The sequence below is a fragment of the Neomonachus schauinslandi genome, chromosome 10, assembly GCF_002201575.2.
Source record: "Neomonachus schauinslandi chromosome 10, ASM220157v2, whole genome shotgun sequence".
NCBI classification, from domain to species: domain Eukaryota; kingdom Metazoa; phylum Chordata; class Mammalia; order Carnivora; family Phocidae; genus Neomonachus; species Neomonachus schauinslandi.
In genome coordinates, this window is record NC_058412.1 from 137612593 (window position 1) to 137632209 (window position 19617).

At 62.7% G+C, this 19617-nt stretch overlaps 1 protein-coding gene across 1 annotated transcript in view; it reads left to right on the forward strand.

Moving 5' to 3' along the window:
• COL20A1 (collagen type XX alpha 1 chain) overlaps positions 1 to 10137 on the forward strand; it is a 24659-nt gene extending 14522 nt beyond the window's left edge. Inside the window, exons 19-33 of the mRNA XM_021677828.1 lie at positions 1328 to 1363; positions 2078 to 2216; positions 4050 to 4192; positions 4398 to 4507; positions 4990 to 5148; positions 5236 to 5313; positions 5872 to 5964; positions 6401 to 6454; positions 7775 to 7828; positions 7948 to 8001; positions 8273 to 8326; positions 9059 to 9130; positions 9779 to 9814; positions 9927 to 9993; positions 10124 to 10137. Of these exons, the coding sequence (XP_021533503.1) occupies positions 1328 to 1363; positions 2078 to 2216; positions 4050 to 4192; positions 4398 to 4507; positions 4990 to 5148; positions 5236 to 5313; positions 5872 to 5964; positions 6401 to 6454; positions 7775 to 7828; positions 7948 to 8001; positions 8273 to 8326; positions 9059 to 9130; positions 9779 to 9814; positions 9927 to 9993; positions 10124 to 10137 (1163 nt within the window). The remainder of the gene's footprint in view (positions 1 to 1327; positions 1364 to 2077; positions 2217 to 4049; positions 4193 to 4397; positions 4508 to 4989; positions 5149 to 5235; positions 5314 to 5871; positions 5965 to 6400; positions 6455 to 7774; positions 7829 to 7947; positions 8002 to 8272; positions 8327 to 9058; positions 9131 to 9778; positions 9815 to 9926; positions 9994 to 10123) is intronic.
• Positions 10138 to 19617: the final 9480 nt, after the last annotated feature.

Consider the following 19617-nt stretch of genomic DNA (forward strand, 5'->3'; position numbering starts at 1 on the left):
CAGACCCCAGACCCTCATTCCCAGCCAGACCCCAGCTGGACCCCCAGCCAGACCCCAGACTCTCACTCCCATCCAGACCCCACCTGGACCCCCAGACCCTTACTCCCAGGCAGACCTCAGCTGGACCCCCAGACCCTCACATCCAGCCAGACCCCAGCTGGACCCCAGACCCTCACACCAAGCCAGACCCCAGCCAGACCCTCACATCCATCCAGGCCCCAGCCGGACCCCAGACTGAGCCAGGCACCCGGAAGCCTAGAACCTTGGGGGCCTATTCAGCTGGGGTCCTGCCAGCAGGATGTGCTGTCTGTCATGCTCGGCACATGGCCCAGCCCTGCGGAGCTAGCAGAAGGAGATTGGGGTTTTCACTGAAACCTTCCCCATTGAGCAGTGCAACCACTAAACCCAGGGTTAAGACCATATTAGTCCAATAAAACGGGTGCAGGTTGGTGCGGCTGGGGGCTTCTGGCTGGAGCCTTGCCTGCAGGGGCTCAGAGCTGCGGAATGGGCTCATAATTCTATATTTGCATCCAGGAGGTCAGGGCAGACGTCCAGCCCGGTGGGAATCCTGGACCAGCCGAATGCAGATCACAGACAGGGCAGGCAAGGGTCACAGGGAGACTACTTAGGGAGGCCCAGGCTGGCCTCCCTCGATGCACCAAGCTCATGGACAGGACATCCATGGTCCCTGGGAGACTGCCACCCACAGGCCAGGGCCCAGCAGAGAGGATCCTGCTGATTCTGTCTGTGGCTGTATGCTGGTTTTCTTGGAAAATCACAGACACTCAGAGCAGAGGACCCTCAGAGGCCATTCAGCTCGGCCACTCCAGCTTCCCTCTGTGTCCCTCCACGGGGTCATCTAGTTTTTGGCTTGAATACCCCTGGGGACGGGGGCCTCCCTCCTCCGTGGTGCCTTCACCAGCCCATGGACAGCTTCAGAGCACCTCCTGTGCACCTGGCCATGGAGTAAGCCTGCATGGCCAGGCCAGGTCAGCACACGCCCCAGGTTAGCGTGTCCCCACAGCCACGCATCTCCCTGGCCTTGCCACCTGGGACACGTTGGGTGGCCAGTGTTGGGGTGCAGCACCCAATGGGAGCACCCCTGGCCCAGGCACTGTCCCCGGGGGAGCAGGACACCATCCCTGTCCCTTCCCCATCCCGTCCCTGAGGTGTGGGGACCACAAGCCTGGAGACCAGCAAGCGTGTGTGGATGGGGACGTGGCTCCAAGGCACCGTAGACTTGAGGGCAGGGCACCTGGCCATGAGGGGCCCCAGGTGGAGGCGAGGACCCTCGCCACTGACCCGGACTCCCTTTGCCTCCCAGCAGCGTGCCCCGCCCTCAGCCCCGATGGCCCCCTCCCAGGTAGGCCCCCCACCGTGTGACAGCTGAGCTCCCTCCCCATCCCCCACCTGTCCCTCCTCCTCCTCCTGTCGCGTCCTCCCGGGGAAGGCGGCCTGGGACCCCCACCCGCCATGAAGGGGCAGTGACAGGGCACCAGCGTCACGGGGTCGGTAGAGGCGGTCAGGCAGGACTCTCACCTTCGTAGGGGGTTCCCCATGAGGCTGGCCGGGCCTCTATTCTCACGTCTCTGTCGCGGTCACAGCTGGGACATGGCCATGCGGAGACGAGGCTGGGGCCCTGGGTCCTGTACGGCTTCCTGCAGGCTCTCTGCTAACCGGGAGCTGGGTGAGGGGCCAGGGCCGGAGGTCACATGGGGATGCTCCCCGACATGGGGCTGACCTGTGAGTGGGAGATCTGCCCGGAGCGGGGGCGGTGCCCCTAACGTCAGAGGAGATGCAAACGCCTTGAGCCCACTGAGTCGGGGCGGGTGCAGTGGCCGGCTGCTGGGCACCCTGGCCACTACCGGGTGTGGTGGGGTCACCCCCTGGAGTGCTGTGGGGGGCCCCGGGCGCCCGACTCCCACCCACCTGCAGGTTCTGAGTGTGCGTCCGTCAGTAGTCTTCATGGTCACCGTCTTCCCGTCTGCGCGCGTCCTGTGTGGCTCCTCTCTGCTCCTGCCCCTGCCTCCCTCCCTCACCTCGAGTCTCTGACTTCGTTGCTGCCGTGGCCACGCAGGCTTCGACCTCATGGCGGCCTTCGGCCTGGTGGAGAAGGAGTACGCTTCCATCCGTGGTGTTGCCATGGAGCGTGCAGCGTTCAGCTGTGCCAGGACCTTCACGCTCTTCAAGGACGCTCAGCTGACCCGCCGGGCCAGGTGGGGGGCCGGGGGTGGACTGGGCCCCAGAGGGGAAGCTGCAGAGCAGGGGTGGGTGGCCACATCCTCCCTATGACGTCCCCCGAGCCCCCCCTGGGGGGGGCTGTGGCAGGTTCAAGCCCCCAGAGCCGACCAGGGACTCCCCCGAGCAGGTGGGGTTTTATAGATGAATAAATCTTGCATGGGTGGAGCAAGGCCACGTGCAGGTCCTTTTCCCACGTGGCCCCAGCATTGATCAGACTTGCAGACTTCTGCATAGAAGCTTGTGTCCCTTGAGAACTCCCGCGTCCCGGTGGGCGTGGGTCAGGCAAATCTGCAAGCAGCCGAGTGCTCCGCAGGCACCACCCCGTGACCCGCCGTGAGCAAGGCTGGGGGCTCCCAGCAGCTCACAAGCGCCCGGCCTTGTTTGTGGAGAGATCCTGAATCAAATGGGAGCTGTGATACGCATAATCCTTCCTTGAGTTAAGACGCTGCACGTTATCAGCACGGTCACATGCTTTGTGCTGGGAGTTTGAAAAGTACGAAGCGGATCACTGCACAGCACTCCCCGCGCGCTGCTACGATTCAGGCCTTTCTGCCCAGCATGGGCATGGCGGGTGTGGTGGGTGTGGCTACGGCAGGTGCCGCTCTGCCCGCCGCCATCCTCCCGTCTGAGCTCACAGCTCCTTCACCGTCCTCTTCCTCCCGCCCAGCCCAACCTGCTCCTATGTTAACGTAACAGGTGGTGACGGGTCTCCCTGTGCATGTGGGTGGCTGAAGCCGGTCTCTTTCTCCGTGGCCCCTTCCTCCCGGCCAAGCTTGAATCTGGGGTTCTTTATCGGGGCGGGCTGCTCTGAGCGTCTGGGGCCCCGAGGTCTACCCTCCCTGGATGGCGGCCACACGATGGCGGCTCTGCCGTGCGTGTCCCTTTTCTGCAAGCGCAGACTTTCCCAGGCCCTCGCTGTCGACGGTTCTGCTGGTGTGGCCCCCACTCCGGATGTGATCAGCCACCCCAGGCGAGGCCACCCAGCACAAGTGTCCCCCCATCGTGGTAGCTGCCACAAGAGGGGTTCTGGGTTGCTAAGAGCAGAGGGGTCCCTCCCTGTGTTGGGATCAGAAAGGCTCCCCAGGGAAGTGGCAGACAAGTAAGGGCCACCAGGGAGACAATAGGGAAAGGGAAGGGCACTGAGGAAGAAGGAGCAGCCCGTGCCAAGGCCCTGGGGTCAGTTTGCTTAGAGAACCACAGGAATGGACAGGTCTGGGTCTTTGGGGCTCTTGGTTATCCTAAGAGCAAATGAAGGGCAAAGAGCGAGGCTGTAGGCCTTTAGGAACACTGTTGTTTGGTGACCTAACACCCTGTTCCCTGACCTTCCCACCCTTCAACATGCCCCAGTGGGCACTGGCACAGACTCCCCGCCTGCCCACTCTGAGCACTCCAGCAAGCTCGGGTCTGTGGGAGCAACTCCCGAGGGCAGAGCTGCCTGTGGGCTTGTGGGCTCCTGACCCCAGGACACAGGCCCAGAGACCCTCCTGCCAGGCCCCCATGACCTGCCCCCTTCCGCCCCCGCAGAGCCCCTGGAGGATGGGGTCTTGGAGGACCCTGCCCAGGAGTGTCGTGAACACAGGCTGTGGTGGGGTGGCCTTCGGTCCCAGCCACAGAGCATGTCTCGCTGAACCCGCACCAGCCTGGGGGCGCTTCTGTCCCTCACATACCCAGTGTTACTGCTGGGGAACGGAGGCAGGAGAGGCCCAGCTTGGTGGTGGACCCCCGCCCTGCAGTCCCGTGGTTCTGGGGGATGGCGGGACCCCACCCCGTCCCAGGCCTGCAGTCGCCCCCCACCTGTGCTCCAACAGTGGCCTCCAGCTGGCTGCCCCCCCACCAGAGTACACGGTGGTCTTCCTGCTGCGTGTGTTGCCCGAGACCCCCCGTGAGAGCTTCGCGTTGTGGCAGATGACGGCTGAGGACTTCCAGCCCGTCCTGGGGGTCCTGCTGGACGGTCAGTCCACAGGGAGGGTGGTGGGCCCAGGTCCGTGGGTCCTGAGGAGGTCTGCGTCCGGGCCAGGCCGGGGACGCCCCAGGCTCAGCGAGAGGCGTCCACAGCTCGGGCCCCTGAGGCTTGGGGTGCATTTGCATGCTGCCCGACCGTGGGGCCACCCTGTTCTGCTCTGGGGGTCTCACGTGCTCCCACCCCTCCCCTGCAGCTGGCAGGAAGTCTCTGACCTACTTCAACCATGACCCCAGGGCCACCTTGCAAGAGGTCACCTTTGACCTGCCCGAAGTGAGGAGGATATTCTTTGGAAGCTTCCACAAGGTCCTGGAAGGTTCCTGAAAGACTGAAGTGCGCCCCTCGAGACCTGCCCCCGCTCCCCAAGTTCTGGAGCAGACCCCCCCACACACACAGGACCCGCAAGACGTGCCTACCTCCCAACCCATCACACCCGGCTGCCCGTCATACACCGGCTCTCCCAGCCCCACCCCCGCTCCCCCCCATTTTCCTTGAAAGTCACGTTGGCCTGTCCGAGCCTCTGCCCCACGGTCCCCTCTAGACAGAGGTCTTCATTTGGGTCAAAGAGCATCCAGCCCTTCCTGGGTCCCACAAATCCCTGGGAGGGGTCTGCAACAGGTGTGATTTGGTCTACTCTATAAAGGGGAAACTGAGGCCTCGTGAGACCTGGGGTGGAGTTAGGATCCTGACCCCCAGGTGCTGGGCCCCGCTGGTGGCCTGGCCTTGTGGGCACAGGCAGGTGCCCACCCTCGCTGGGGCTGCAGGGGAACCTTTCTGGTGTCCGGCAGGTGCACGTGGCTGTGGGCCGCTCCAGGGTCAGACTCTACGTGGACTGCCGGAAGGTGGCCGAGAGGCCCATCGGGGAGGCGGGCAGCCCGCCTGCCGCGGGCTTCGTGATGCTGGGGAGGTTGGCCAAGGCCCGGGGCCCCCGGAGCAGCTCAGCCACAGTGAGCACGGACCTGGTCCCGCTGGGCTGGGCCGGAGGGGGCCACAGAACCACAGCCTCGTCTGGCCGACCCTGCTCTGTGTCATAGTTCCAGCTGCAGATGCTGCAGATCGTGTGCAGCGAGTCCTGGGCAGAGGAAGACGTGTGCTGCGAGCTCCCTGCGGCGGTGCGTGGCCTAGCGCCTGCCGCGGGTCCCAGAGTCTGGGGGCGGACAGCATGTCCACCATCACGGTGCTGGCAGAGATCAAGACAGGCTTCCTGGAGGAGGTGGCCTCTGGGCCAGAGCCGGAGCCCTGGGCAGCCGGATGCAAGTGTCCCGGAGGCCCTGGGGGCCAGGCAGGCTGGAGCGTGTCAGGAAGTCCCAGCGGCAGGGGTGGCCACAGCCTTTTTCTGTGGGCACAGCTGGGGTGTACGCAGCGGGCCAGGAAGGCGCTCATCCGGCGAAGCCAGAGGGACTGCCAGAGACTCGGGCGGCCTCCGCACCCTATGGGTGTGGGCAGGGTTCCTCACGCTGTACCCACACCGGGCTTGGCCACGCTCCAGAGGGACTGGGAGACAGCCTGGGCGGGGCAGCCTGGGGGGTGGCACCCAGGGTGGGGTCCTTGCCCCTCATTCTCAGCCTCCCAGGCGTCCTGGAACCCAGCTGTCTGTGGCTACTCGGAGCTCTAGGTCAGATGAGAACAGCTAGGGGGCCACTTAATGAGTGGGGTCTCCTTTCCCCCAGAAGGATGGAGAGACCTGCCCTGCCTTCCCTTCCGCTTCCGCCTGCACCTGTTCTTCGCAGACCCCTGGGCCCCCGGGGCCCCAAGGACCTCCGGTGAGTCCATCCTCTCCTCCCCTGGGGTGACCCCTGTCTGGGGATCCAGCATATCCCCAATATCCCGGTGGGAGTGCGGCCCTGTGCTGGGGGTGGCCAGTGGGTGTGGCGAGTCAGCCACGTGGGTGGCCTCTGTCCTGGGTACTCGCTGTGGGGCCTGGGAGGTGGCTCTCCAGGCCCTGGACCCCCCCCATGGGGCGGGGCCTGCAGTGGGAATGCTCGGTGGTCCACGCCAGACAGGGGCCAGGATTTGAACCAGGATCTGCCGGAACAGGAGTCTGCTCTACCAAGAGGTTGTGGGAGGGAAGGATGGGCTAGGATTCTCTTGCCCCGAAAGACCCTTCCCCTTCTCCACCGAAACTTGGGGACTGCAGTCCAGGGCAATGCTGTGGGGCCCTCGGGTGGACGGCGCTGAGCCCTGACCGTGCCCTTGCAGGGCCTCCCTGGAAGGATCGGAGCCCCAGGAGAGCAGGGCTTCCCAGGGCCCAGGGTGAGTAGGGGGGAGTCCCATGGGGCTGGACCCTACCTTTCATTAGAATGCAGGAGTGAGCCCCACAACTAGAAGCAAGGTGCCCTCCCCAGGGAGCGGCCAGCTTCCCACCCCACCCCAGAAATTGCAAATCTCATCTCGTCTCTGACCATAAGCACTCTGACAGGTGAACTGTGTTGACACCGTCTTAACTGGCTTTTCTCCTAAAGCAGCTCCAACACCCTGTGGAAGTTGCTGGAATTTTCTTGTTGGACAAATGTCCTTTGAACGCTTTCCCCTGGGTACTTTTCTTACTAATTCTTGGGAGCGCAGTATACTTTATGGAAATCAGCCACACATGTGAGTTGTGACCACGTTTGCCACACCAGTGTTTGTGCGGAGCAGGCTTGGGAGCAGAGATGGATGCGTTGGGCTGTGCGATCGCCATGTCCGTGTGCTCTTAGATTTAAAAACTCAAGTGTGGATATTAAGTAAGATTTGCTGCTTTGGACACAGCCAAATAATTTTTCTTCCTGGATCTGTTAGTTTGGTGAATGACCTTAGTGTCTTCCTGAATCTTGAACTGCTCTCTTGCATAAACTGGGTACCTCCCACCCACGTGATGTGCGGCTGGGCTCTGTCTGCCGACGTCCTACTGAGGATTTGCTCACTGATATTCACACATGAGAATGTCTGCAGTTTTCTTTACAGAGTTCGGTACATTGATATGCTCAATTCACAAAGATTGCCTGAAGGCATTCTCTCATCCCCCCCCCCAATCCCAAGCGGTGGAAATAGCGGGTGTCCCCTGTCCCTTAGAGATTTGGGAGAAAGCTCCAGCGAGGCTGAGTCTGTGACTGGCCTGCCTGGGTCGGCTCTGCCATGGTGGTTTCTGCACGCCTCCGGGTCGGGAAGGGAGAGCAGGCCCGGGCTCCGTGACCTGGAGCCGCGGCCGCGGTCTGTTCCCGGCAGTAGAGAGGGTCTCAGCAGGACCCCTCCCGGGGTGGGCAGGGAGGGTGAAGACGTCTCTGCACAAGCCCTGGTCTGGTACCAAAGTCAGCCGGAGGGCCAGGAGGGCCACTGAGGACAGGACCGAGGGAGGGGCTGCTGGAGGGCCCCTCAGGCCCTCTCAGCTCCTCCCCCACCTGCATCTGCAGGGGGAGCCTGGGCCACCTGGACAGATGGGGCCTGAGGGTCCCGGAGGTCAGCAGGGGTCGCCAGGGACCCAGGGCCGAACCATGCAGGGACCTGTGGTAGGTGCTGCCTCCCCTCCCTCTCCTCCATGCTGCCCCTCCCCCGTCCTCTGGGACAGACTAGCCGCTGAGTCTCTTTCCTCTCCAGGGTCCGCCAGGGGTCAAAGGAGAGAAAGGGGACCATGGGCTCCCGGGCTTACAGGTAGTGGGATCAGACTCCACTCAGGGCACGTGGGCAGGGAGGGCGTGGGCTGGGGACATGGGTCTCCTCTGCTTCAGACCTTGGCCTCAGCCTGGCCAGCCGTCTCTGTTCCCTTCTAGGGCCATCCCGGTCACCAGGGAGCCCCCGGGAAGGTCGGCCTCCAGGGACCAAAGGTGGGAGAGAAGCCTGCCACGGGAGGGTCTTGGACAGAGGCTGAGGGGGCGGTGGCCTGGCCAGTGGGGGGGGGGGGGTGTTGTCACTGCCCGGGGCGGGGAGGCGGGCCCTGAGCTGGGCTGGCCTCATGGGCTCTCAGAGTGCCGCACAGGTTCACAGGGACGGGTCACTGCCTGTCTGCTCGTGGCGGCCACGTGGGCATCCACGGGAGGGCGTGTAGGGGTGCCGGGCCCCCTCCCCGCCCCAGCTTGCCCCTTCCTTTGCCCTCAGGGAATGCGAGGCCTGGAGGGGAGCGCTGGCCTGCCTGGTCCTCCGGGCCCGAGGGTAGGCACCACCTCCTCAGGGCTGAACACAACACAGGCCACAGCTAGAGGAGGTGACCCGGGGAGGCCTCTCCTCCTGGGCTGGAAGCCTGCAGAGCTCCGCTGAGCGTGCGAGTGCCCTGTGCCCAGAGGCTTGTCGCACACTGTGGGAGGGTCTTTCCAGCCTCCCCTGGGCAGGTTGGACAGCCCCAGGCACCCCTGTGCGAGATCCACGTGGCGGCAAAGTGCCCGGGCTGCCGGGTCTGCCCGGGAGGGTGGAGGGATGAGGCTGGCTACAGGACGTGACCTGGGCCCCCTTCTCCCTCTCGGCTGCCTCACTCAGAAGCACCTGCCCTCCCCATCCAACCGGGCCCATGCTGCTCTGAGTGGGGGCACCCAAGGTGGCCTCGGCCGGGTGCCTGTCCCGCAAGAGGCCGCCAGGGGCCCGGGGCCGGGGGCTGGGGGGAGGACCGTGGTCACACTCAGGATGGCTGGAACAGAGCCGGGCGTGGGGGGTGTTTTAGTGAAGAATCAGAGCTGAGGGGTGGGGCGGGCAGGGCTCTGCCCTGCATACGGGGCCCGGACCGGCCCCGAAGTGGGCGATAAGGCGCAGCCTGCAGGAGGCTGGGAGGGGTGAAGGATCTGGTGTGGGTCCAAGGCCACAGGGACCCAGACCACAGGGAGCCAGGGTGGGAGGGAGGAGGGGCCTCGTTGTCCAGGGCCTGCAGCCAACCGCCCCTCCACACCTCTGCAGGGCTTCCAGGGCACAGCGGGGGCCAGGGGCACCGGTGGGGAGAGAGGACCCCCAGGGGCCGTGGGGCCCACAGTAAGTGCCCTTCCCACCTACCAGCTCCCCAGGAGTGGGGAGGCAGGGAGCAAACGTGAGCAAATTCCTCCCTCCCGACCGATCAGGCCACTTTGTAAAGCCAGGCCCGTAAAAAGCTTGGGTTTGGGGCTCACCAGAGCAGAGGGAGCCCGGAGCTGCCCCTGCCAGACCCCAGACCCAGGACAGGTGGGGCACAGACGGTGGGGCTGTGGGCTCCAGGGTGTGGGGGCAGACCTGGGCCGACAAGCGAAGGAGGGGGCTCCAGCGGGGGACGGGGAGGAAGGCAGGCCCAGGGGCGGGGACACACTCCGTACAGGCCTGGCGGGCTTCTGCCTCCCCGGCTGGCTGGCTTGCTAGTGGCAGACCCTTTGTCCACTGGGGACTCCCTGCAGCCAGCTCCCTAGGATCAGGCTCTGCCTTGCCTGATCTGCCTCCTGCCAGATGGGTGGGACCCCCGCCCCCACCGGGAGCAGAGTCAGGAGATGCCGACCCCAACCCCAGGCCTGGCACGTGGCCCTCACCTGCCCAGAGGGGAGCTGACCCCGGGCCTGGCCCGGAGGGGAGCCAGGATGGGGTCCAGGCACGTCTCCTCTGCTGTCGGTTTACTTCTCTGTCCTGACCTGCTTTTCCCCTTTTCCTCCATTGCAGGGGCTGCCAGGACCCAAAGGGGAGCGAGGAGAGAAGGTGAGTAGGCCCCTGTCTGGGGTCCGGGCACTTCCTGGGGAGCATGGGGGAGGCACCGGCCCTCGTGCCGCTGCTCATGGAACGTGGCCACATGGCCCACCCTCCCCTGCAGGGCGAGCCACAGTCCCTGGCCACCATCTACCAGCTCCTGAGCCAGGCCTGCGAGTCTGCCATCCAGAGTGAGTGGTATAGCTTCCTCGTGAGGACCCCAGAGCCTCCCGTGCCCCCCGTGCAGCCTCTGTGCTCACAGCAGCCTGGGCCCCTCGCCACTAGCAGTCCCAGGCTGGCCCGGCCATTCTCCTTGGCCAGGCACCATGGAGTAAGGGGGGGAGGCACATGGGGGCCCCTGTGCCCCGTGCCCCACCCTGCTGATGCCCCCTCCACCCCAACCCCCAGGTCATGTGCTGAAGTTCCACTCCTTTCTCCGTGAGAGCGCCAGGTCCCCCAGGCCCGTCTGGGAGGCCCCCAGGCACCCCGGCACACTCAGTGAGGCCTGGCTCCCTGGAGAAGGGGGAGATGTTGGCCCCCGCCCTGCGAACAGAGGTACTGGCCCTGTGGGGAGGGTCTAGGGGCCCTGCAGCTCCTCTCCAGCTACTGGGCTCCCCACCCTCCCCGGGCCCCCAAGCCCACACAGAGGTCACTTAGGCAGGACTGGACACTGCCTGGCTTCCTGGGGTCCTCAAAGGGGCCCCTTCCTCACTCTCCCAGGATGCCCAGGATTAGGGTCCTTTGCTGTCCTGCCGTCCCCTCCCCCATCCTCCTCCCCGCATGCTCGCATGCCCGATGCCCCAGGAGGCTTGGTCTGATGACCTTGTCCTGGTCCCTCCATCTGATGGGGGCTGCAGTGCTGGTCACGGCTCAGGTGGTAAGATGGATGGGAGGCTGATTAGGGGAGACAGAGCTCATGGGCCTGGATCGGGGAGAAAGGAGGGGGGTGGGGCTGGGGCACTGTGCTGTGGGCAGGGAGGGGTCCTGCCTCACCCCCAGGCTGTGCACTGGGTTAGGGGAGCGGGCCTCACTCGTGGGAACCCCTGCCCACCATGGCCCATCACAGTTCCCCAGACATGGCCTTTGAGGTTTGACAAGGCTGTCATGAGGACCCCCCCACCGAGCCTCCCCGACTTGGCGGCAGAGCCAACAACTGGTGTCTGTTTGGGGCTCGGGCACCCACCTTCCCGTCAGTCAGAACAGGGTCCCTGAGAAGGGAAAGGAAAGCATTGCTTTCCGCACCTCTTCATTCGACCATGCCCTCCTGCTCAGGCGAGCCCAGAGCCCTCAGTCACATGGGCAGCCCTCAGCCTAAAGGAAGCAAGCCTCCGGGACCCCCAGGAAGGATAGGTGAGCCCCCACCTGTGGGGAGGGGAGCCCCGAGGGGCAGCTGCGAAGTGGGGGTGCAGCATGGACAGAGAGTGCGGGCGCTGAGGAGCAGGGCCTCCTGGCTGGTTGGGATGAAGGAATGGGGGGGTTCATGGGCCTTGGGGGAACCTCACAAGCCTGTGGGCAGATGTGGGGAAGCCAGGAGAGCCCAGGGAGACACCGGCCGGGGCGAGCATGTCAGGAGGGGAGACCGGGGCACACCACCGCGGGCACCTGACCCGGCTGGGTAAAGGGACCAGGGCAGGAGGCATGTGGGAGCAGCGCCCTGAGGAGGAGAAGCCTGCTGCAGGCTCATGGCTCTGCTGGACACACTGAGACCCGGGGGGCTCGGGTCCACGGTGCCAGGCGGGCTGGGCTGCTGTGGTCTGGCTCAGACCTGCCCACCCTTCTCTCCTGCCAGGACGGTTCCCGTGCTGCCCACAGTGACCCTGCACCCCTCCCCGGACTCTGGGCACCGAGAGCGGCTGTGCCGGCAGGAGGAGCGAGTGCGGGAGGGACCTGGGAGCGGAAGGAGGGCGGTGGGGAGCCTTTCTTTTGTACTGTTTTCTACGCTCGGATAAACTGCAGCATGCTCACCAAGGCAGGGGGTTGCTCACTACAGGGAGGGGTGTCCCCAGGGCCCAGAGTCCATCCCTGCCAAGTGGAGTCCAAGGCTCTCCACCCCTGGCCCTCAGAGAGAAGCTACCATCCTCCCATGGCTTCGAGGACCCCCACCCTGCCGTCGCCCTGTTACCACGTGACTCTGTGCCCAGGACGTGGTTTCTCAGCTGCACTCTGAGCTACTGGTGGGGGGGGGGTGCTTTGAACGCGGTGCCCAGCCCCCCCTCAAACACTGACCTCCTGGGCCCAGCCAGGCGTTGGGTTTGGGCAGTCTCAGGGGGCTCCCCACCTCCCTAGTAGCAGCCCCCTCTCTAATGTCATAACGTCCGGCTCCCCTCCCACGTGCTTGGGCCCTGTGGGGACCCTGACTGGCCGGCCCCCTGCCTTGTCACTGCCAGGGCCCCCCCTGCTCCCGCCCAGCAGCCTGGACAGCGCAGCTGGTGCTGTAACCAGCCCCTGGCCGTGCCCCACACTCACTCACCTAGAAACCTCACCAGCTGCAGGTCTGGGGCCGCATCTGCTATGGCCTGTCGACACCACATCATGTTCCAGACTAGGAGGAATTTGGGGTGGGCCTCCTTTAGATGCGGAGGCCAACAAAGCCTTCCGAGGTGACATTTGAGCAGAGACAGAAACAAAGAGGGGCGTGGCAGGCAGGAGAAGGCTGTAGCAGGGCCACCGCTCGTGGGAGGCCAGGACCACGGTACCGCCCAGAGACGGCAGGAGGCTGCAGAAGCTGGAGCGGCGAGGACAGAGAAAGCTGAGCCTAGGGCCAGGGGCAGGGTCAGCCCCACCAGACCTCGGGCAGCACGGGGGTATGGGGTCTGGACTTGGACTTAGGAGCAGGCCACCGGGGCTTCTGAGCAGGGGACTGATGGGACCTGGTGTCTGCTTTGCACGATCTGTGGGTAAGACCTCAGGGACCTCGTCCGTTGTCCTCTGAGACGGAGATGGTGAGGGCAGGTGGAGCTCGGGGCGGGCTGCTGGCGGAGGCTGAGCCCTGGGGTGAGAAGTCTGGGGTGGGCGAGCAGGTTCCAGGTGCCCCCTGGCAGCCAAGGGCAGAGGAGGTGACGAGTCCGGGGCTCATGGGGACAGAAGTGTGGGGGCCGCTGTCTCAGAAGGGGGGAAGCCTCGGGGCTGGTTCTCTGGGTGTGAAGGCAGGCCAGGCTTGGCCCGGGGGGCACCGTCGGCGGGGGCAGACAGGAGGCGCCCGCCCCGGATTGTTCGGTTGGGGAGGCAGGGGAGGGAGTTGCCATCCAGCATGAGAGCCCAGCAGGACTGGGCATCGGCTCCCCGCCCTGCGCAGCCCAATCTGCCACGGCCCTGCCTGCCACCTCCGACCCGGCTCGGCGGGCTGGAGAGACAGCAAGCCTGCCGCCCGCCCTCCCGACCTCAGCCCGTGGCTGACGGCACGTGTCCACATGAGGCCACAGCAGCACCCAAACCCTCTGCACACACTCACATTCCCACGCACGCACTCGCAGACACGTACACACGTGTGTGCCCGAACGTACACCCACCGCACCCGCGTCCACAGGCAGCCACCACCGGTCTGGGAGACAGTGCAACGGGAAAGCAAGGCTTCAGGGGAGCAGAGCCTGACCTGGGCAGACAGCCTCCACCAGACCAGCATGGACGCATGTCCCGTCCGCCATTGACCTAAAAATCACAACACCGTCAAAAAGGGAAGGATGCACAGCAACGACACGAAGCCAGAATTAACAAGAATGAAGAAAAGACCATCGGCAGCCCAGCGTGGAGGACACAAAAGGAGAAGCAAGAGTAAGGCAGGCGGGGCGGTTACAGGACCAGCCGGAAGACGTCTCCCCGGGGCTCAAAACGGGATGAAAAAGAGAGAATGTGAGTGTCGACATCCACATGGCGGGGGTCCAAGAGGAAAGGGGCGGTGAGTGAATGAGGACTGCAGAGTGTTGAAATACTTCGTTTTTAAAATTAGAGAAGATCTGAGACCTTACACTGAAAGGCTTAGAGAACCAAATGGGATCGATTTTTAGAGTACACCCTTAGAGGGGCGCCTGGGTGGCTCAGTCGTTAAGCGTCTGCCTTCGGCTCAGGTCATGATCCCAGAGTCCTGGGATCATGGGGTCCTCTCCTTCTCCCTCTGACCCTTCCCTCCCCTCTCAAAAAAAAAAAAAATACACCCTTAGATTCTTTAATGCAAAACACGACAAAGATAATAGAAATATTCCTTAGGAGTCAGCTCTGTGTTAGAAGACAGGAGCATAATGACCCGAAGTGTTGAAGAAAAAGTACTCAAATTTTACATCCAGTGGAATTATCACTGAAGTCAATGTGGTAAAAACATATTCTGAGTCCACAAATCTCAGAAGGGGAAACAAGATTCTCTTTGGCAATCCAGCTGGGGGGCTTCTGCAGAAAGGGGAGAATAACCAGAAATTAGACCCAATACACAGGAAACCCTATAGTCACTGAAAGGCAATGAAATTTGCTACTGACTGAATAATGAAGCCCTCCACACGGACAAATCACTACAATTCTAGATCCTTCCACAGTGGCTGGTGTGTGGGAGGGCAGGTTCCTGAAGGCAACCAAAGCGCTTGCTTTATTTGGCAGTGGGCGGCATGATATCAATTTATTAAATTCTTAAAACATGCAAACCTTGGTCTTAAGTTGGGAGCAGCCACCAGGAGGAAAAAATTAGAACGTAAAACCTTCAAGATTAGCCAACTAGGTCAAGTTTTCTTTTATGGGAGGGGACAGAACATGTAAACAGAAAAGAGAAACAGCTTAAACATATCCCAATGTAGCAGAAATTACAGTAAATATAAGTGAGTTTAACTCGTCAAAAGATGAGCTCTCCAGATTGCGTGGAAAGGCAAGACCCAGCTTTCTGTTTCTAGCCGGGACAGAGAAGCCAGGATTGGACCAAGAACCACCAAGGCCAAGAGAAGGTGAGAGGCAGCTGTGCTCGGCATTTCGATGTGGAAGGATGGAGTTTTCTACAAATGGTGCAGAGACAACTGGAGGTTTGAGGCAAAGGCATTGACCCCCACCCTCATCTCACACCATGCACAAAAACTAATTTAAAAAATGTTATAAACTGAAACATAGGGGCGCCTGGGGGGCTCAGTCAGTGAAGCGTCTGCCTTCAGCTCAGGTCATGATCTCAGGTCCCAGGATCGAGTCCCGCTTCGGGCTCCCTGCTCCACGGGAAGCCTGCTTCTCCCTCTGCCTCTCCTTCATGCTTGTGTCTCTCTCTCTTGCTCTCTCTCTCTCTCTTGCTCTCTCTCTCTCTCTCATGCTCACTCTCCCTCCCTCTCTCGCAAATAAATAAAATCTTTAAAAATGTAAACTGAAACATAAAAGCTAAAACCAAACTTTCTGGAAGGAAATACATACGTACATACAACCTCAGGATAAGCAGATTTCTTAGAAAGGATCCATAAACAATAACCATAGAAGGGAACAGTAATAAATCGCACCTCATCGAAATTAAAAGCTTTTCTTCAACACACCGTTAAAATGAAAAACATAGTCACAGATGGGAAGAAATACTAACAACTCGTTGGAAGAAAGCGGTATGTAATGAGAAAATACTTCAACACTTCACTGAGCGAGACACACGGTTGGCCAGGGAGCCCCCAGCATGGCGCTCAATGCCGCGGGTCTTCAGGGAAGTGAACCGAAGTGCGGGCTGCCCTGGACGGCTCGTCACCGCTGCCGCGTGACCCACACCCAGGGGTCGCTGAGGGTGGCTGCAGGGGTACAGGGTGCACGGCCGGGCAGTTTCTCAGCTCCTTACGAAGACAGAAGCACCAGTCTCCTGCGGCCCCGAAATTCTAGGTATTTGCCCCAAAGAAATGAAAACACGTCCACACAAAGACTCGTGTGTGAGTGTGCGAAGCAGCATCATCCATCACAGCGCCAACCAGGAACGTCCCAAATGTCCATCAGTGAATAAAGACATGGCGGTGCATTCATGGCCACGAGCGATCTCGTACAAACTGTGGAGGAACGGCCATCCGCAAAGGAGTGTCTTCCATTTCCACGAGGTTCTAGAACACGTGAAGCCTCTCTAGCGGTGGCAGTTGGGGCGGTGGTTCCCTGGGGAGCAGAGGGGTGTCCTGGGGTGATGGAAATGCTCCGTCTATTGACCTGGGTGGTATCCACATGTCGTCCACGTCGTAAACACTGATATGAGTCAGGTTAGTGGTTAAAGGTGGAAACACCCCCAAAAGGAAGCTGAGCGGCTATGTAGTTGTCAGGAAAGGTAGACTTCGAAACCCAGAACACCGCCCGAGACAAAGGGGGGAGTTACGTAAGGGTAAACGGGCCCGTTCGGCAGGAGGACAGTGGCCCCGGACGTGACAGAGAGAGCAGAAGCCGACAAAGCCACAGTGGTCCTCGGTGACACCCACAGCCGCTCAGGAATCGGGACGGAAAGTAGACAGAAGGCCAGCCGTCTGCAGCGCCCAGCCAGACCTCTCCCCTGACCTGACCTGGCCGGCATTTCTAGAACATTCCCCACGGCAAGCCGCACCTCCCTGTCAAGCGTATGTGGAACGTGGGCCGCGATCAACCACACGCTGGGCCCCAAAGCGTCACGAATGTAAAATCAAACCGTCTGCAGTGGGACTGAATCAGAAGCCCACACTGAGCCCTGGGAAGCTGGCTAAAGGACAAGAGCACGATCTACGCAGCAGGCGAGGAGCATATGGTAAGAACCCGGCCTCGCTACCGAGCTGCAGAAGTGCCGGTGACAGCTCAATGAGGGTGAGACGCGGCTGCGTCCTCGCGGGACCGGCGCAGACGAGAAGCCTCACTGCGGCGGGGGCGGGGAGCAAAGGGACGCAACCGCGAGCCGTCGGCCGCAGTTCACACAGTGCGGGCACGCACGTCCCACCCCGGGGCAATCGCTCCTGGCGGTACGACCGACAGAAATGCACAGATGCACCAAAACGTGCCCCGAGATGTTCACAGTGGGATTACGCCTAACAGCCTCAGACTGGAGACAGCCCAGGCGCCCAGCGGCAGGGGGTGGGTCGATGAAGGCTGGTGTGGCTGCCACGGAATCCTGCGGAACGGCCGGAGCCCACTGCCTGGGGCTGCATGTAGCAAATGCACGGAGCGTGGACACAGCTGAGGAAAGGAAGCTGGTGTGAGCAGCAGCGTGTGCTCCCCTCTCTGCGAAATCCAAGAACGGGCAAGACCGGCAGATGGCCGGGGGCGGGGCTGCGGCACGGCCGGTCTGAGGGAAAGCCGGTCAAGCTATGGCCTTGGTCGGTGCGCCCATGCGGCAGGCAGATGTCCGGACGCGCCAGCAGGATGTCGAGGAGGGGCCCCCGCCATCATCCCGGTGTTGTGCGGTGCCCCCCAACTTGGCATTTTTATTCGGACTGAAAGGGAAAACTCTAGCCTAGAAAGACCGGAGCCCGGGACCGTCGTCCAGGTAAGCGGTTACTGCGGTAGAAATGCACCCCGGGATCACGAACCTGTCCTGTGAGGGCTCAGGCGGGAAGCAGCTCCTGCTTTGTGGGCCACGAGGTCTCCATGGAAGCACCAGGCCTGCCGCCGTGGGCCATGGCCAGCGTGGCCACGTGCAGGCAGAACTCCACGGGCCGTGGCCTGCTGGCCTGGGGGTTGCTGAGGGTGGGGAACAGCTGGACCTGAACACACTTGTGGAGGGAAAGCAGAGGTGCGCGGTGAGTTCGGGAACCCGGGCGCCGGCCAGCTCCCGTGACCGAGCAGCATGACAACAGCCCTCCGTGCCCGTCTCCACCCATACAGGTGACGAGGTGAGGCCATGGAGAGGCCCGTGCCGTTGAAAGGAGGATCTATGACTTCATTTCCACGTGGGCCCCCCAGGGCCACAAGGCAGGGTGAGGGGAAGGCCCAGGCCACGGCCTTACTGGGGCTTCCAAGGCAGGGTGGGGCGAAGGGCTCAGGACCGGCTGGTTTGGAGCGCGGGGCCGCCCCAGCACCTGGCCGCGGGTGAGTGAGGCAGGGGATAGTGGCTCGGGGAGCGGGAGAGCTGGGCACGCGGGTGGTGGGGCCCGGCCACAGGCAGGACGGGGGGCACACGCCTGGCGCACTCTAGGCAGATGCCGGTCACTCCTGGGACCCCGCTGCCCTGGGGGCTGTCCCTCCCCAGGCCTGTAAGGCCCCCAAGATGTGCTGACATCACAAGATGCTGATCGTAAAAACACGGTTAACACAACGGGAAATGAGAATATGCTCCACACAAAGACCGCACAGCGCTCACGGCTGCTGAGCCAGGGCCCTGGGGACTGGGAGCAAAGACTGTGGAAGGTGACCCAGAAGCCAGCCTGCTCTCGTTTATGAAGCCGCTCGGCAGCTACTGTTACAAGTTCACGGGCGGACCCAAGACCACGATGGATCTCAGCGATGCCGCCCCGGCTGGAGGGTGGTGGGAGGGCCCCACACCGCAGGCCTCCCCCTTACCACCAGAACGGGCCGGGTGGGCTTTCCGGGGACCGCAGCGTCCCTTGTGCGCAACAGAGTCCTGGGTCCCTGGTGTCTCATCCATCAGACTCACTGATAGGACGGCAGACGATCGTGCACTTTGTCACAAGGAAATGTTGCCTCGATGGAAAAAACAAAACCCTGGAGGCAAATACGATAAGACAGCGATGGTGGCTCATCTGGTGTGATGGGAACATGGCGCTGAGTGTTCGCGTGTGGATTTTCTGACATGGTGTTTGAGTCTTAAAAAAGCACAACAAAAACTGAAAACAAGAAAGGGACAGGCGAGAGTCTCCGTGCCATAGCCCCGTGGTCTCTCCCGACCCAGAAAAGAACATCCACGCTGGGCCCAGCGCCAGGGACCCTCCGCGCCGCCACGGTGCATCTGGACCCGCTTACGTCAGGACTGAGGCGCTTACATCTGAAATCCGCGTCCGGCCCCGCCGCGGGGGCCTGGTGCCTCCCACGCCACGTGGGGATGGCCGCCCCAGATGGCGCCCCGGGAGGCCGGTGCAGGTCACAGTGGGGCCCTGGGGGCTGGAGCAGCGAGAATGCCCGGACGTAGACACTGGGGTCTCTGCATCCCTCTCCTGGATGCGAGGACTGGCCGGGCCCCAGTTGGGGTCCAGTGTCACAGATGTCCCAGGGGAGGGCGAGGGTGCGGCTGCTGCCCTGGTTCTCGTGCACCCAGCATCGCTGCCGAGGGGGACCAGCGGTCGGGCCTGACAGCAACAAGGCCCATCAGATGCTTGGTCACCATCCGCGCCCCTCTCCTGCCCCGGGCACCTCGCAGGCAGGGAGGTGGGCTCCAGGGCCAGCTCCCACCTGCCATGCGGCACCCCTGAAGTAAGGGGGTCAGGGCAGGTGGGATTTTGGCCATCAATAGGGGGTCCAGATTCCTTAGCCTCCTGGGCCTTGTCCTCTATGAATATCGTCCTTACCCCCCCTTCCCTGGCACTCAGGGCCTAAGGGCTCCAAAGAATCAGGGAGAGCCCGGGGGCAGCACCTGCCCACCCCCATGCCACCCCCATGCCACCCCCAGGGGCACAGGGATACTGTTGGGGCCGCCTTGCGGAGGATGACCAAGTACCCCAGGCTGGCGCCCTCAGGTCTCCTCGGCTGTGCTGGTCCCCCCCCCCATGCCATTTCTCAGGGGCCCCAGCCCCAGGGACCACACTCCAGAGGGCCCCGGGGTCAGCCTGGCTGAGCTGTCCTCGGGGACCCCTCACCGTGGCTACCACGTCTGTGCTTTAGAGAGGTGTCCCAAGGGGCTGTGCATAGAGGGGGACCCACAGGAGGTCGGGGAGAGCCTGGACAAGGGCCCGGAGCCCCTGGTCTGGACGCTGCTCCGGGGCCCTCAC